The sequence below is a fragment of the Rousettus aegyptiacus genome, unplaced genomic scaffold (assembly GCF_014176215.1).
Source record: "Rousettus aegyptiacus isolate mRouAeg1 unplaced genomic scaffold, mRouAeg1.p scaffold_m13_p_4, whole genome shotgun sequence".
Lineage (NCBI taxonomy): Eukaryota > Metazoa > Chordata > Mammalia > Chiroptera > Pteropodidae > Rousettus > Rousettus aegyptiacus.
Window position 1 is genome coordinate 47,631,279 of NW_023416307.1, and position 16,392 is coordinate 47,647,670.

The window sequence follows — 16,392 nt, forward strand, 5'->3', positions numbered from 1 at the left end:
CTTTCCAGGCCATTTTTCCAAGATGGGATAACCTCTAATTAATAATAATAATAATAATAACTAAAAACAACAGAGCAAATGGGATAAAAATGCTTAAGGAAATACAGTTCTTTTTACTAAGCCTTGTCTCTACAATTGCAGTATAGACAGGGAAAGGAGCAATAGAAAGGGAGTTGAGAAATAAGCGTCTGTTCTCAGCTCTGTCTCAACTAGCTGCTCAAAGCTTCAGGTGACTTAACCTCAATGAGTATCAGCTTTCCCATCTCTACACTGAGAAATTAGACTAACAGCTTTCTGCAAGCAGTTGGGGTCTGGATTCTATGGTCCTTAATGGATAAGACGACAGAATTCTCAAGACACAGCTAACAGATGGTTGCTGCCCTCGGCTCCTGCTCCATTTATCTCCTTCACACTGACAGCACAACCCTGCACCATGCTATTTTAAAGTAGACACACAGAGGACACGAAAACAAATGATTTTGAAAATAAACCATGGGGTTTTTCTTTCCTCCTGCTGTAAATCAAGAATACAGACAGGAAGAGGAATAAAGCTCATCCTGACATGAGTTGGTGGCTTTCAGGGAGAAGCTGAGCCACAAAACAAGCAGCATGTTTGGAACTCTCTGGAGGTTCTCCCTCCTGGGCAAGGACGAGAGACAGGCCCAGAACTTACGCTCTAAAGAGGAGGCCATGCGCATGTGCAGGACCAGGTGGAGTGGGCGAGGCCAGGAAATTTCATAAGGGCTGGTACTGCAGTCGGGTGTTGATTTTTTAACTCCGAGGCAACCTCAGTGATCGTCACCTTCACTATTCTCTTCCCCTTTTTTTTTTGTCTCACTGATTTGAGGGGAAAAACAAAACACTTCATTTCTCCAGCACTTACTTTTGGAAGCAAGCTGTTGAAATGCTGAAATAGCACTTGGAATGATTTCCCACTCATTGCGAAATGATAACAGCTTCCTTTTTCTCCAGGAGGCACTGAACCATTTCCAATATTAATGTAGGTTTCCTAAAATCAAAAGGTATCATTTCCACATCAGCTCTTTAAGAATGCCTCTTTCCTATGTGTAATGGGTAGACATATAGTCGTGTTTCATAACCATGCGAGGGCCAGCAAACACATAATGTATAGTTTACCTGTAGAACTTAGACTTACATGAAGAAGACATTCAAAACATCTCTCAAAATTATGTGAACATATGATACTTTGGCAACGTGATGCTCTGGATCCTATCCTGGGAGAGAATATGTTCCCAGGTACCAATTAGTGATTTCAAGAAGAACAGGAACATTCTTCCCTCCTCTTTCTGCTGCCCATCATGCAAACTTTTAATTCCTAAGACTGCTTGAGATTAATTCCTTCAAGAATCATGCCCTAATGTCTTCACTGTAAAACAGGCACTCTTCAGAGCCTAACTCCTATTAGCCCCTGCCTTCTCTCCCTCCCAACAGGTAACTCGTTCCTTTATGGTGCCCAGATCCTCTTCCATACCCTCTGTTCAATTGCAACACCACCACTCCTTTTCTGAAATCCTTTCTTCCTGTCTTTCACCTGTCAATGTCCCTCATCACTGGCTCAGTCCCACCTGGCTCAGCCCCAAGGAAAGCATCTGATGAAAGCATAAGCACTCATAATGTCGATAGGTGATAATAGTTTTCCATGCAACTTTTCTCAGAAGGCCTTGCATCTGTGTAGGACTCTAAATTCAAATAGTAAAAAGATGAGAAAACTTTATTTATTAGAGAAATTCATCTTAGGGAAATCATTGCATTTGAAAGAAAAAATATTTTGATGTAGTGAATTGGAAGACAAGGTGATATATCCCCTGCCCTTCTAACCTCCATTGTGAAATTGCCAACAAAAGACTTGTTCTAGCATTCCTTGTAAGGCAGGGACAAGATTCCTTTTGCTGTTACTAGAAAGGAGAGAGAGAAAGTGTGTTGGGAGGGAGCAAGAGAGGAGGAGGAAAGCCTATGACTGTGATGTGACTTCTCCCAGCAACTAGAGAGCTGCCATTGTTCACAGCCCATGCAACAGGGTTTGAGCCAAGTTAACGTACCCATTCACAAGGGTTGGGCAGAGCTACTCTGTATAGTCATGCTGTTTCTATACTGAACAAAGACCTACTCTACACTTAACAATCCAAAGGGCTGTTCAGCCTAGAGGAAGGGAGCATTTGTGTAACTTATTAGCTGAAGGACCATCTCTATGAATTCACAAAGACAGAGGGGCTGCATTTAGTGATGGAATGTTGGGCTGCAGCCATTCCCTTCATATGAAAGAGCTGTCTATTCACAAGTGCACAGGGAACTTACTCTCTAGAGAAGCTGACATCTGTTAACTGCATGTTAAAGGTAGAGCACAATCTAAATGCCTATGGTTTTGGGTGGACTCAAACTGACTTGAATTCGATTCCTTGCTCTGCAACCTGCCAGTTGTGTGTTTTGGACAAGCTTAATTCCCTAGGCTTCAGTTTTCTCATTCATAAAATGAGTAGTTTGCTCAATTGTACCCGATAACTATGAGTATTAAATGGGAATTATGAATGTAAATCGGTGGTTTTCAACCATGGCTGCCCATTGGAATCACCAGGAGGAAGGGTTAATGCCAGCTCCCAGCCCAGAGATTCTGATTTAATCAGTAGAGCTTGGCATTGGAAGTTTAATCATCTTCCAGGTGATTTTTGTGTGCAGTCAGGGCTGAGAAGTGCTGGTGGAAATGCTAAATGCTTTGCAAACTCTAAAGCTCTGGACAAATGTGAGGAATTATCACTGTGATGACTTGTGATACTGAGAGAAGGCTGCCCAGGGCCAGGGCTGTATACCATCAGACCAAGGCGCGAAGGGGCCTTCTAACATTTGCTCACATTCTTCCCAGGTCCATTCTCTTGATTGTCTACAAGCTGCCAGGTCACAGAGGCAGGAACAGACTCTCCTGGTTCACTGGCTTCGACGAGGATCACTTGGCTCCCTTGAGGAATCATTTCGGAATTCTTTGCCACAGTAATGGCTGTTTGCAGGTTGTCACCTAGATGACAAAGAAAGTCGGTTTGCTTTATGTATAAATGCTCACTAACCAGAATGAGCTCCCCCTCCTCTGAGTGTCCATACCACTTAGCTGGTGTTTTTTGGAGGGCATTTATCACTTTCTGCCCTATTTCATAACTATTTATTCTCCCCTCTGCCCAAGCTGCCTGCCCCTAGTGGCCGAACACTTGTCTGCATTTGCCTCCTGATAGCATCGTGTCCCGACCATTGGATATTTTCCAAACATGCACACATGAGTAAATAAATGTTTAGTATTTTATGACTAATCCTTAGGAGACTGGCATTTCTTTGTGGTGAAGGTAATATGGCCCAATATGATAGCATAAAACCACCCTTGGGAACTGGAAAAGACCACTGTGCAGAGCTGTGCTTGGACTTGATCATTGCATGCTGTGCCTGGGACCACTGGCCCGGAGCACAGTTCAGCAGAGTCTTGCACCCTTTACACAAAGGTCCTATGGAAGTTCTTGATGAAAATACACTCATTCTTACATTTAAACATTTAACCGTGAACCCATCACTACTGTGGTGGTCCTGGGTAGGAAGTGCGGGCATTAGACAAGAAGAATGAGACATGGTCTCTGTCTCCAAAGCTCATGGGGAAGGTGCCGATGTACCCAGGTAACTGGACCACAGGGTAACAAATTTGACATCAAAGCATTTTTCTTTCTGCCTTAGTCACACAAACTCACTTAACTCACGTGATCTTTTTCAAATGCCTGGGATACGTTCAACTTGTCAGGCCTCCAGAAACACGTACCGGTAATCATTACAGTCCTGATGCGGGCCTCACTTAGTTCCTTCAAGACTGGTTTGGTTTCATTTTTCAAGCGGTTCTCCATAATGAGAAGGCCCAGAAATGTTAACTCTGACTCCACCGTCTCTCTTTGGATTCAGGAAAATGTCAATATTAAAGCTTATTTATGTAGTCTCAAGAGTTGGAGTTATTTCTTTTAAAAATTTTAAGTTCAGTCAATGTAATATATGCACACATTTAATGAATCAACAAGAACCCAAAAGCTTATAATGAAACCAAGTCCCTTTCTCCACACCACTGTTCTCCTTCCCAGAGGCAGCAACTATTATATCTTTTAGATGCTTCTTCTAGTTCTCACCTCTACTTTTTAAAAACAATGGGCTTATCTTTCAGATTCTTTTGATTTTAAATTTTGCTAATTATTAACATATTTTTTTAATTTCCAAGACCTGTTTCTGATCTTATAATAATTTTAATTTATTAGATATTTATTAACTACAAACAGCATATAGGATACTATGGTAATAGTGGAATATGAAGCCATTCATTTCAGTTTCGACCTGTAACCTCCAGTAAATCTAACACATTTTATCCTCATTTTCATATTTTGTTATATTTATAGTAACGTCTATCTCACTAGTGGCTTTTAAATGAGAACATCACAGTTGCATTCATATGTGGCAACTGGGTGGTGGCTACACTCCATGTCAAGCTACATAAATCTTTTCTTCACATGTGACCTTAACCTTTGTTATTAAAATTTATGTCTTGAAAAATTATAAAATCCTGTGTGCAATAGGTCTTTATGCTTGCTCAAGAACAGCTAACACCATGAATGTTAAATCTGAGAGGGCCATTCATATATTTCAAATTAAGCTTTGTGATTCTATATAGAAGATTAAAATGTCGTGGATGAAAGGCTCCTTAGAGAGCCTTCCAGTCCTACATTTTATAGATAGGAAAAATAGACATGGTGGAATAAAAGGACAATAATTACTGATTATATTACAGTAGATGGACTTAGGTTGTACATAACAGTGTTGAACCAAGAATATTCATATCTTATGCAGAGGAGTTAAATTTATATAAATGACTATCGGCAACACAAAATCAAAGATAAGTAATGCATAGATAATTTGTTATTCAATTTTCATAACATTTCTCTACTTTTCCATAGACAATTCAAAAACCAACTTTTAAAAACAGAAATATTAAAAGAAAAATAATCTACAAATTATTTTCTAATGAGGACAAGTCATCCTTTTAATGTAATTAAGAATTCTGAATTTTATTTCATAAAGATACAGTTTGCATGCAGTCTTCTCCAGATATGAGAGAGGTATATATTATTGACCCCTACAAGAAGCCAAATCCAAAGGATTCTAGAAGACTTTCAAAGTGCCAACTGTCTCCTTCCCTCAACCCCTTTATAGGTAGGACCCCTGAGTCAGTCAGTCACAGAATGTTCTGAGGTTGAAAGAAATTGGTCATTTTGTGGTGGGATGATGGAACTCAAGGCAGAGATAACTCACTGGCATCTGGGTGTCAGGAGATAACAACTTCCATCCTTGTTCTGCCCCTTACCAGCATGGTGACCTGATCAAGTCCTCCCCAGAGTGGCTTACAGTTTCCCATCTCTGAATTAGGGGACTAGATGAGATAGATTCTTCATCTCTAAGAGTCTTGCCAGTGATTTGAGCTGTCTATCCACCCATCTCCAGGGCTCTTTCACTTCATGGACACAGAGCCTGCCCTAGTGCCAATTTCTGAGGATCTTACCTGGATAAACTTTCTACTTCTGAAAGCTTTCTTATTTTCAACGCTTTATGAGCAAGGGCAATGACACGGAAGCCTTGCATTGTGTAATTCCTCAGCTCTTGTGGGAAATTCTTGGGCACTTCCAGGAGAAAAGAGAGTTAAATGTAAGGTCACACTGAAGGTTGCACAACTTCTAAGCAAGACTCTGAGATGCAGGCACTATACTTATTTTAACTCACTCTAAAAAATACTTTACTAGAAAACTACAGCTCCAGTTAAAGGTTACAAACAACTTCATGAGTATTTTTTATTACTCTGACAGAAATGAATGCCAAAGATGTTCTGGTCCTCAGCTAGATGTCAAATACACTGGCCAGGTTTGGTAAGGACAGATTTCAGGACTATGTCTACCTGGATGAAATGAGGAAAACAGCTGATCCTCTAGATCATGAGTCAACAAACTACAGGCCAAATCTGGCCCATTGCTTGTTTTTGTAAATAAAGTTTTATTGGAACACACTCATACCTATTTGCTTATTGTCTATGGCTGCATTGGGACTACAATGGCAAGGTCGAGCAGCTGAAATAGATACCATGCAGCCTGCAGAGCCTAAATTATTTATTATCTGGCTCTTTGCAAAAAAGTTTTCTAATCCCCACTTTAGATAATGGACAACACAATGCCAACTGTTTTGTATTTTGACATGACAATGATAACTAATGTTAGTATATTTATAAAATCTTTATAGTATAACTATAAAGGTATTAGAAGGAAGCACAGAATAATTGGAAGTGTGATGGCTTATGCAGCAAAACATCTGAGTTCTAGTCTTCTCTACTGCCAACTAGCTCTCTGACTTTCAGCATGTTAAGTCTTTCTTCTACACCTCAATTTTACTCCTCATAAAAGGAGGGGACTATGGATTTCTATGTACCCATTCGGCTTAGACTTTCTGCAATTCCAAAATAATGTTGGAGATGAGGATCTAATTTCTAAGAAACTTCTAGCTCTCATTTCTTAAGTATGGAGGTCGGGGGTATCACTGAAGATATTATCATATATAGAGGATCAGCATTTAGGATCATAAGAATAATTAGAAAGAATAATTAGAAGGGGTACCAGAAGAATGCAAAATGTCAAGCAATAGGCCCAAATCTTTATTGATAGAACAGGAACAGTGGTTATCAGTTAAAATTTCAATAAGACACTTGTAATTTGTGTGACTGGGAAAATCAAACAAACAAACAAACAAACAAAAACAAAATATAGTTCATCAGTCTGTGAAGGATAGAGTTAATAGGAACTATGAAGAAGATCAAGGTCAGAAGAAAGGGGGCATTTCTAAGGTACAAAAGACTCCAAGGAGAGAGAGAAGTTAAAGCAATCATTTGCCAAATCAAAAATTCTGTGCACAATTTGATGGATATTAGCAATCATAAGAAGAATATAGATGAAATAACAAGAAAAAGGCTAATTTTATCCAAATTAACTCATTTGAATGCAACAATATTCTTATAAATCTGGGCTGCTGCTGCATAGAGGGTGCACATATTTATAAGATCAAGAAACAATATCAATCAGCTCACAATCTGGACCAGAAAGATGAAATTGTTGTGAAGATGACCAATTACCTTGCTCTAATACCATCTAATTTACTCTAATCACTTTTTTTTTTTTTCTGAAAGGTTTATATTTTCTACATTCTCCTTCTCTTGATCTTTCTGAGGCCCCTTAAGTGGTGCCAACTCTCTGGAGGTGACAGAGCATCCTGTCTGCAAAATTATTCTAGTGTCCTGACCCATCTCTTCGGTTCCCTCTTCTGAATGCTTCTCATTCTCCCCCACCTAGGTTCTCTGAGCCCTGTGTAGCTACCTATCCTGCCTCGTGATGAGTGTTTCACATCTCCTTCCCTGATAACCCATTGTGGTTAGGCTTTTCTGGCTGAACCACAGTGGGATATTTACTCTCTGCCTCTCTGACTTAAAATTATCCCCTCTGTCTTTTCAAATCTATTGGTCCCACTTGCCACCCACAGAAAAAGCAACCACCTCCACATTCAACGATTTAGACTTGTTTGCTGTATGTGTTGGGGCTTTTCAAATAACTTTGCCTCCTGAAAGATAAATGTGTCAGTTACTACCTGTTTCAGATCTGCAGAACTTGGCCAACATCTCGGGGGCGCCCTTCATGTAAACATGGAAGTGATCCTCCCCTGCCAACTGAGCGACCACAGACATCCTCTGCAGACTTGAGGAAAATGGAAACTGGCGCAAGATGGTGATGGCTTCCACGGGACTCTACGAGTGCACCAAGAAAGGGTCACTTAAGAAGCTTTTAAGTGAGATTTAGCAAATGCACACCCACAAATAGAGTTTTCTCTGCTGTAAGCCCAGGAACATCATGAAGTGGTATACGTATGAGAACACTGGTATTTTCCCGGCTGCATCTAAGGCGATTCCCTCATGAAGTTTTCTGCCAAGCCCTTCTACTCGGCTGTTTGGAGAAATCCTAATCATCTTCCAGGCCAAGCTCACAGGTCGCCTCCTTTGTGGTGCTTCTCTTCCCCAGAAACAGTTCTCACTCTCACCTCTGTACTCCTGTGGCTCTCTCTTCAGCCTTTATTATAACACTTGGCACATTACATTACATGTATTTGTACCTCTGTTGATGTTTCTACCAGCTCACGTGCTCCTCCATCAAAGAACCCAACATTTCTAGCTTTGAAATCACTCTGTTTCTTAGCACCTGGCACAGTGCTCTAACATACATATGTGTTCAGTAAGTGTTGAATAACTTAATGGATAAATTCAAGAATGAAGGAATGGAGAAACAAACTATGGACACTGTTGAGATAAGGCAAAATAATAGGAACATAAAAATATGTGAAAGTGAGGGACATTTCACCAGTTTTGAGGGGGAAAGAGCTATATGATTTCAAGATGAAAATCATACCCAACTGGCTTTCGGTCCTGGTTTTATTATTATGTTTGAGAATGACATCCCAAATTTGCCGTAGTCTACATTGCAATCTTCCATTATCTGTTTTAAAATGAAAACATTCATAAGATTCCTTAGGGAAAAATAATAAAAAAGAAATTTCTCTCATTTGCATAGCACTTTAATCTTTTCAAAGCCCTTTTCACATATTTTATCTTCTAGGCCAATTATCTTAATACCATCATTGTCAAATTTCTGTTGTGTTGATTTACATTAAAGGACCTCATTATAGAATATCAAAAAGCTGGAATATTGTGACCGCATTTTAAGTAGTAAATAATGAAAGAAGTGCTAGCTACAAGCCAAGGTATATCTAGTAATTGGAGGAGGGTTCAAGTGGAGATCTACTCGCCAATACAGCTGAGCACATTAGCTTTCAGATGAGTTAGGATCGAGCCTCGAGGTAAATCTAGAACTATTTCTTATGCTGTATCTATGCTACTAGCCTAATTGGTTGGCTAGAGAGTTAGTAAATTAGCTGCTAGTAAATTAGAAAACATATTTAAAAATGGTTTGTGTTCTTTGGGTATTACAATGGTATATAAGTTATACCATCTGAGAAACTGATATTAATGTAATACGAGAAAAGCAGTCAGATTAATAAATAGGAGAGGTCAGAAAAAACGAGACAACATTGGCCTCCACCGTCACTTATTTATTTAACCTTAGGGACATCATTTCATTTCTCCAAATCTCAGTTTCTTCTAAAAAATATTCTAATATCTTTTTTTTGTGCTAAAATTCTTACACTCTGTAAGGACATTTTCCCTCCCTTTTATGTTTAGTGAAAGGTTTCTAACTACCCAAAGGTGTTTAACTCAAGGCTGCTTCTCACCCAACTTTAAACTCAATGAATAATAACCTTGCACTTTTATGCTTTGTTTGGGGTGGATATAACTGTTCTAAAAACAGAGTTCTTACAGAGTTAAAACCATTTATGTTCCCACACAAGACTTTAACTTGCCTGTCATTTGTACAGATATATCAGCCCTCCTCTGACAGAGAAAGGAACACTGTTAGAACCAGGATCAAAGTCACATATAGTAATAATGACCCTGTACAACTCATTATCGTGTCAACTCTAGCGATGCTGATAAGGACGTTGCTCGTACTTACACTGATTCTTCTTCATTAAAATCTGGGAATGTGAGTATTGTCTTGTCTTGCAGCTAAAAATTTCTAAACAACAAATGCTCTAATTTTAATTTAATTTACTGATATCAGAAGTTTTTCTGTTTACCAGTCCCCTTTTATTACTTTGGCCTCTAGAAAGCCAAAATTTTCCCACTGTACACCTTTAGCCTTTTTTGTAAATTGTATTTCATGTCCCTACAATCATTTGCTTCCATTCCTTTATAACTCTGTTTAAAGTACAATACTGTACTTGATATATTATTTTCAGTAGCTTTAGAACATTTTTTTTTTTTTGGAGGGCAGGAGAATGTAATTAGCTAACTAATTAATGAATGAATGAATACCCTCTATTTGTTGGACACTTTACAACATGTACAGCCTTATTAGGCTCATAGTTTCAACACTCGCCACATGCTGTGAGTGGGGCAGTGTTAAGCCAAATGCACAGATAAGGGACAGACTCGATGTCTTGTTCTGGATTTGGGGTCACACAACTAGAGAGTGGTGGAGTTGAGAGGTCTTCCCGTCATGTCTTGATCATTGCTAGGATGGTTTTATAACTTCCAACTGTCATTCACGCTCATCTCAGAAAACTGAACCAGTTGGACCTAGAATCTTCCAGTTTGGTATCTGTGCCTATGCTGCCTGATACAGTAGCTTCCAGCCACTTATAATTATTCAAACTTAAATTAATTAAAGTAAATAAAATAAAAAATTAGCTCCTCAGTTGCTGTTGTTCAAATGTCCATTAGCCACAAATAGTTAATGGCTACTATATTGAACAGCAATACTTCAGTCTACTGTTTCTCTGATGGTGTTTTGAAGAATATTTGTTTTCTCGGAAACATGTTTTGGCCTGTCAGTAAGGTTTCTGTGGTCAGATAGGTTTGGTAAATGCTGCACAACATAGTCCCTCTTGAATATTCACAATGCACCACAATATACTGAAGAAACCTTGCAGATGAGAAATCTATTTAACTTGATTTAAACAGCAGTTTTCAAATTCATTTAATTATGGAACCCTATTTGCTGTTGCACTCACTAACAGAGTTATTTGGAGTGGAGGTTGGGAAATTCAGGTAGGATCAGACTTTCATTTGTACATTATTATGGATCTTCACTGGACTTCAACCAAACTTAGAAAAGCTTTATCATTCCCACGAAAGATTTCTCCAAGTTTTCCTCATTTAGGTGAAGCAAAAAACTATCACCTTACCCAGGCAGTGCCCTCAAACATTTTGAGGTCCAATGGGTCTCCCTGGATAGTCCCATCCAGAAGGATCAGAGAGTGGCAGCTGGCCATGGCGGCACACAGTGGGCCCCATGGCAAAGTCTTGTCCAGGGCAAAGCTGTGGACTTCCTGGAAACTGGTAGGAAAGCTAATTAGTAAGCTAAGGTCTTCGACAAAATCATTTTGGACACTGTGTCCCTTAAATCTTACTAACATAAAGTTTCAATACCTGACCCTTATGCTGAAAAACAATAGCTCCCCATGCCCTCTATGCTAAAGGCCTAATTCCTGAGCCTCGTATTCAAGGCCCTGTCTGCTCCAGTTCTAGGTTACCTTATAGATTCTACTCCTACTAAAGTCTTTTATACACAGTTTTTCCGAGTCACATTAAACTACATGATATTTCTATACTTGTTCAGGTATTGTCCTGCCCTTGAACCCTAGCTAATTTGGTATCCTCATTTTCTAACTGGAGTAATCTGTCTGTAGATTGCTCTTCATAAAACTCTTCTTTGAGATGAATGTGAATTTCCTTCTCAACAAAAAGAAATTAGCCACTGGTCAATGGCTAATTCTACCCAGAGGCCCTGGATAGAATCACGACTTTTGTCAGGGGTTACTTGCAACCAGCCCACATGGTGGCCATATTGCAGGAAAGCACATTGTGGGAAGCACATCAGAGCTGATACCTACAAACTTGGCGGAGCTTGCTCTAGAAAGACACATACCCCAAGGCAAGACGTCTCTAGGCCAATGAGGTAACAGGAATGAGAAGGAAACCTGCCTGGTGGTTCCTTTTATCTTCAAGTATAAGCAGGGATTGACTCTAAAGTATTTCTCTCTACTTAGCCCTTTGGCCTTTGCCCCTATTTCCTGAAACTCTTGGCATGGACATCCAGCATCTAAAGTCTGTTTTCCTCTTTGACAGTACACTGGCTTGGTTTCCTTCCTCGCCTCTAATCTTAGAGCTGAATAGTACTATGGGGAGGGAAGAGAGAGGAGGGGTATGTGCAAACATTCTTTTTGCCTCTCATGGCTCTGACCAACAGAAGCCTTGCCTGCTGGACAAAGGGCTGGCTTTTTTGTCTGAGCAGCCAGGAGCAGAGACACATGAGTAGAGCTAGAGACCTGGTAGTTTGTTGACACCCAGACCAGGGATCTGCAGCAACACTGAACTGCCTGTCATCTGTCGTGACTCTGTGCCAATGCTGCACCTGAATCTACCATCATCTTAGGGGTGCCCAGTGTGACTTCTTCAATGACAGCAGCCTCAGCCGCTGTTGTGAGCCAAGGTGGAGTACCCAGAGCTAAAGAGCTGAGGCCTCTCCTCTCAGACTGAGAAGGCAGGTCTCAGCCTGGAAACGAAGGGAGCCAGGAGCTCAGGGACACTCTCTGGGAAAGAGCACTCCCTCCTTCACCTACCTCTGTTCTGAGATAACATCTCTGTGATTACCTTCTACCCTCCCCCACCCCACCCTAGTGCCCGCTTTCAGCCCATGTCTGTAAAGATTCTAGCCATACACCCCTCAAAACCTATCTTAAATACTACTTCCTTCAAATAAGTTTCCTTGATCCATTTATTTTCAAAATTATTTTCTACCTTTATTCACTATGTTATTGTAAAAATCCAGTACTATCCAGTACTGTGTATTATCTCAAGTACTCATTATTATTTCTACCTCTCTCTTCTGATATTTGTGCATTAATGATAGCCCTTTTCACAGCCTGTATTTTACATTGAAGGTGAGTGCATTTGCACCCTTTACCTCATCTTTTTAAGGGAAGAGATGGAGCTCTTCTTTTCTGGATTCCCCACCACACTAGCCACCTAGGAGGTCTTTGCAGTTTTTAATTAAGCATAATCTTGATTTCACTCTTTGTTTCTCTGTTTTATTCACTCAGCTCCTTAATCATCCACCTCATTCTATTCCATTTTTCACGTGGAGTTCGAAGGCCTACTTTTCCTCTCTGATTCTGAAATTAGAACTTATTTAATTAAAAAAAAAAAGAATAATTGGGAGCTGGCTCCAGCCAATTATTATACATGACATTATCCTTCAACTATGGAAGGATGGATTTGAGTAGCACCAAGGCAGCCTCACCAATTGTGCATTCCTTCTTCGCTAAGATGCCTACCAGTTGTCAGCAGTAGGGACAGTCCCCCAGAGGTCCAGCCCATCTTCTGTAAGAGTGCCAGTCTGGAAAACAAATTAGAATTAGTATAAGGTTTAGAGCTTTTAATTACATTCTGATTTACGCAAAACCCAAGATCCCAAGAAAATAAGGTAGATCTAGTGGTCCAAAGCCCTTCTTTATAAGCATCAGATTTTAAATCAGAGAAGGGCACCCGAAAGAAAGGTTCAGCAGTGACAAGTGATTCCCAAAAGACCATGTTGGCAATTAGATAATTCTGGTTACTAACCATTACAACCAAATGCAAGTGTTTTGTTTTTGTTTGTTAGATTGCGACTTGTTAAATGAGAGAAGTTCAGTGAGTGAATATCAAACCAGAACCAGCTTTGAGTTTCAGTTGGCACTTGCTGTCTTTCTAGAACAGAACCCAGAATTTTTTCTTCCTTTTTAAGACTATTTAGTTCACAGCCAGCATCTAGTTCACACAATTTTCTAGAATATGGATAACATGGTGATTGTCCAGATTGATAATGAAAGTTTGATAAAGAGCTTTGAGACAAAAAAAGAGCAACGAAGGGCTACATAAATATTGATTAATATCCATAAATGGGTTTTGTTGTAAGATCAAGAGGAAAATGATGGGGAGATTTGATTTGCTGTATTATGGGATTATTTGTTGGTAATCTGACAGAGAAAGCAAAATAGAACTGAGTAATATCATAGAACTTTTAATTTGCTCATTGTTTCCCAGTTGATCATTAATTACAGACCCCACTGTCTTTGCTAGGTAGGCTAACAGCTTTCGGCCTGCTTAACATCCACTCAGAGTAAAAATTGGCTACAACTGGGTCAGCACTGTCAAGCCAGAGCAGAGCATTACCACGTGTTGGGAAATATCAACACTGACACTCAGGTTCCTGACACTACTTTTTAAAGGTCATCTCTGTATAAGACATCGAATTTTCTAGTTTTCTATCAAATGACATCTTCTGTCATTACAGCACATAACATTAGCATAGTGCTTTACAGTGAAGTGCTCACATGTTAGGTAGCTGGTCAGACATGAGCGACAGAGCATTTAAAAGAATAGGGGCCTAGCCCAGAGATAGCCCAAAGAACATCCTACTGGTAGAGAATCCTTCCTGCATGCCCAGAGACAAAGGACTGAGGGCTGTAGTCCTAGCTGGCCTACTCCGGCTACAGACACCTGCACAGAAGGTACCACCCTAATTTGCCTACAATTTAAGCTTCATTATAATACTATGTTTATGCCTGGAAGTTCATGAATCTAATTATAACACGGAATTCTGGGTAAGAATATGCACACTAGGCAGAGTTATATAGCAGCCAAGTGCCAATCAAAATGACCTCACTTGTCAATCATTTAAGAACACCTTTGTAACCACCCATCAAGGTCCTAAATGTAAGCAGACCTCTCCCTCCCAGGACTTTACAGCTCTCCATCTTCTCTGGCTGTAATCCATACCTCCCCCCAACCCCCAGGGGTATGTATCCTTATTTCCACATGATTAGCCAGTTTTAGGCTTGAACCATCTTGTACCTTATAACATGCTTTTAACAAACAAATATTTGTCATATTCACTGAGCTGAAATTCATTTTCTCAGCAGTGAAAAGGACCTAGAGGTGTGTGTTACCAGAACTCCAATCACTCCAATGATGCTTTCAATTTTTACAAATGAATAAACAGGGCAGAGACATTTTCATGAATCACCCTCAGGGCACAATGCCCTGTAGGTTGGAGAGAAAGAACCAGAATCCAGCTATCTGGGGTCTTCCACTAGACCACAAATGTTAAATGAATTTGACAAAGCATGTGAAAGGACAAGGCTCATACTGATTTCCAGACTGAAGAATTAAGAAATTTTTGTTTTATTTATTTGGACTTCATAGGGAGCTAACATGCTTGTGTGAGATATTCCTTGAAGAACAACAACGAAAAAATCCTACTTGTTTCATTTTCCTCCTGCATTTTATAAGAACCCCAACCTGTGTGTTTCCAGATCCCCTTGAGTTGTTCCATTTCAAATAGAGTTAGCAACTTAATACAAACTAAGATGGTTTCCTGATGATTAGATTATGTTTTTTAACATCAATATTTTAAACATGAAAACAAAGAAGATACTATAGCAAAACAGAAATGGAACCATGTTATTTCTCTACATGAAAGTGACTCTGATACAATAAAACTGATCATAAACAGGAAACTGAATTATAGTTGAGGTTCTAAAGAGAATAAAATAAATATAGAAAACTTGTTAGCATAAATATTAGCCCGGGCTTGGCCTGAATTGAATTGTTTTAGAGAACTTATAACAAGTCAACATCAATGAGAAATATATATGGAAGCAAATATACTCGGAAGCCCAGTGGTAGATAACTTCTAAATTGAAATAACACTGGATGGAAATCCAATTGTGTAATGCTTTATTCTAACATTTTGCTTGTAGAGCTTTATAATGTGAAAGTTAGAAAGAATCTTAGAAACAATTGTAGCTCAACTTTCTTATCTTAAAAAAGTCACACGAAAACTTAGCATCAAATTCAGGATTAGAGTTTTCATTTTGCTCATTCCCAATCAAGAGTTCTTTGCACTATAACATTCCCTCCATGCCTTCTGGCATTTGGCCAAGCATGCCGAGAACCAGTTCCTAACACAGACTAGCAAAGGAGCTACATGAAGAAGAGGAGGAAAGCTTTATATGGGAAGTAATACAAACATCTTCTGAAAAATTAGTTTTAGAAACAGCCTATATTTTATAAATCTTCTCTTATATTCTAGACACTAATGAGGCTGCTGGGTAAGTCAGAAAAATTCCAAAGGGCTGATATCTGGCCCTGAATCTGAAAGGAAGCTGCTGTTAAGTTAACCCTACTGGTTCCTCACTGATGGCAAGAATAGAACTGTAATAATCTAAAAGATGTGCTACTTCCACTTAAGGACTAAGATTTGTCAAGTCTGCTCATGGTGTCTCTCCATGTCCTTTACTCTCCATTCTTGCCCCCATTGTCTAGGACAATGACGAGTTCTTCAGTTGCTCCTAGATAGCCTCCTGCCTCAGTCCTGTCTCTCTTTTGTCCCTTCTCACCAATGTCCCCAGATGGAATAACCAAAACACACCTAAAAAAAAGTCACTGGTCTTCTTAAAAAATCAAAAGGGCTCCCCCATTCTCCTTCATGACAAGGCCGCACTCCTTAGCTTGGCACGTCAGGCCCTAAGCAATTGGGTTCCTCCTCTCCAGCTACATTCCCTAACAAACAGTCCACACCCCAGCCATGCCCCCACTGAACCTGATCCCCACATGCTGCAGGC

General features: G+C 39.7%; 1 protein-coding gene across 1 annotated transcript in view; it reads right to left on the reverse strand.

Moving 5' to 3' along the window:
* Positions 1-16,392, reverse strand: part of ATP13A5 (ATPase 13A5) — a 97,836-nt gene that overhangs the window by 30,236 nt on the left and 51,208 nt on the right. Inside the window, exons 13-20 of the mRNA XM_016136245.2 lie at positions 13,063-13,124; positions 10,912-11,062; positions 8,517-8,603; positions 7,705-7,861; positions 5,585-5,702; positions 3,809-3,933; positions 2,868-3,028; positions 884-1,009 (exon numbers count right to left, since the gene is read on the reverse strand). Of these exons, the coding sequence (XP_015991731.2) occupies positions 884-1,009; positions 2,868-3,028; positions 3,809-3,933; positions 5,585-5,702; positions 7,705-7,861; positions 8,517-8,603; positions 10,912-11,062; positions 13,063-13,124 (987 nt within the window). The remainder of the gene's footprint in view (positions 1-883; positions 1,010-2,867; positions 3,029-3,808; positions 3,934-5,584; positions 5,703-7,704; positions 7,862-8,516; positions 8,604-10,911; positions 11,063-13,062; positions 13,125-16,392) is intronic.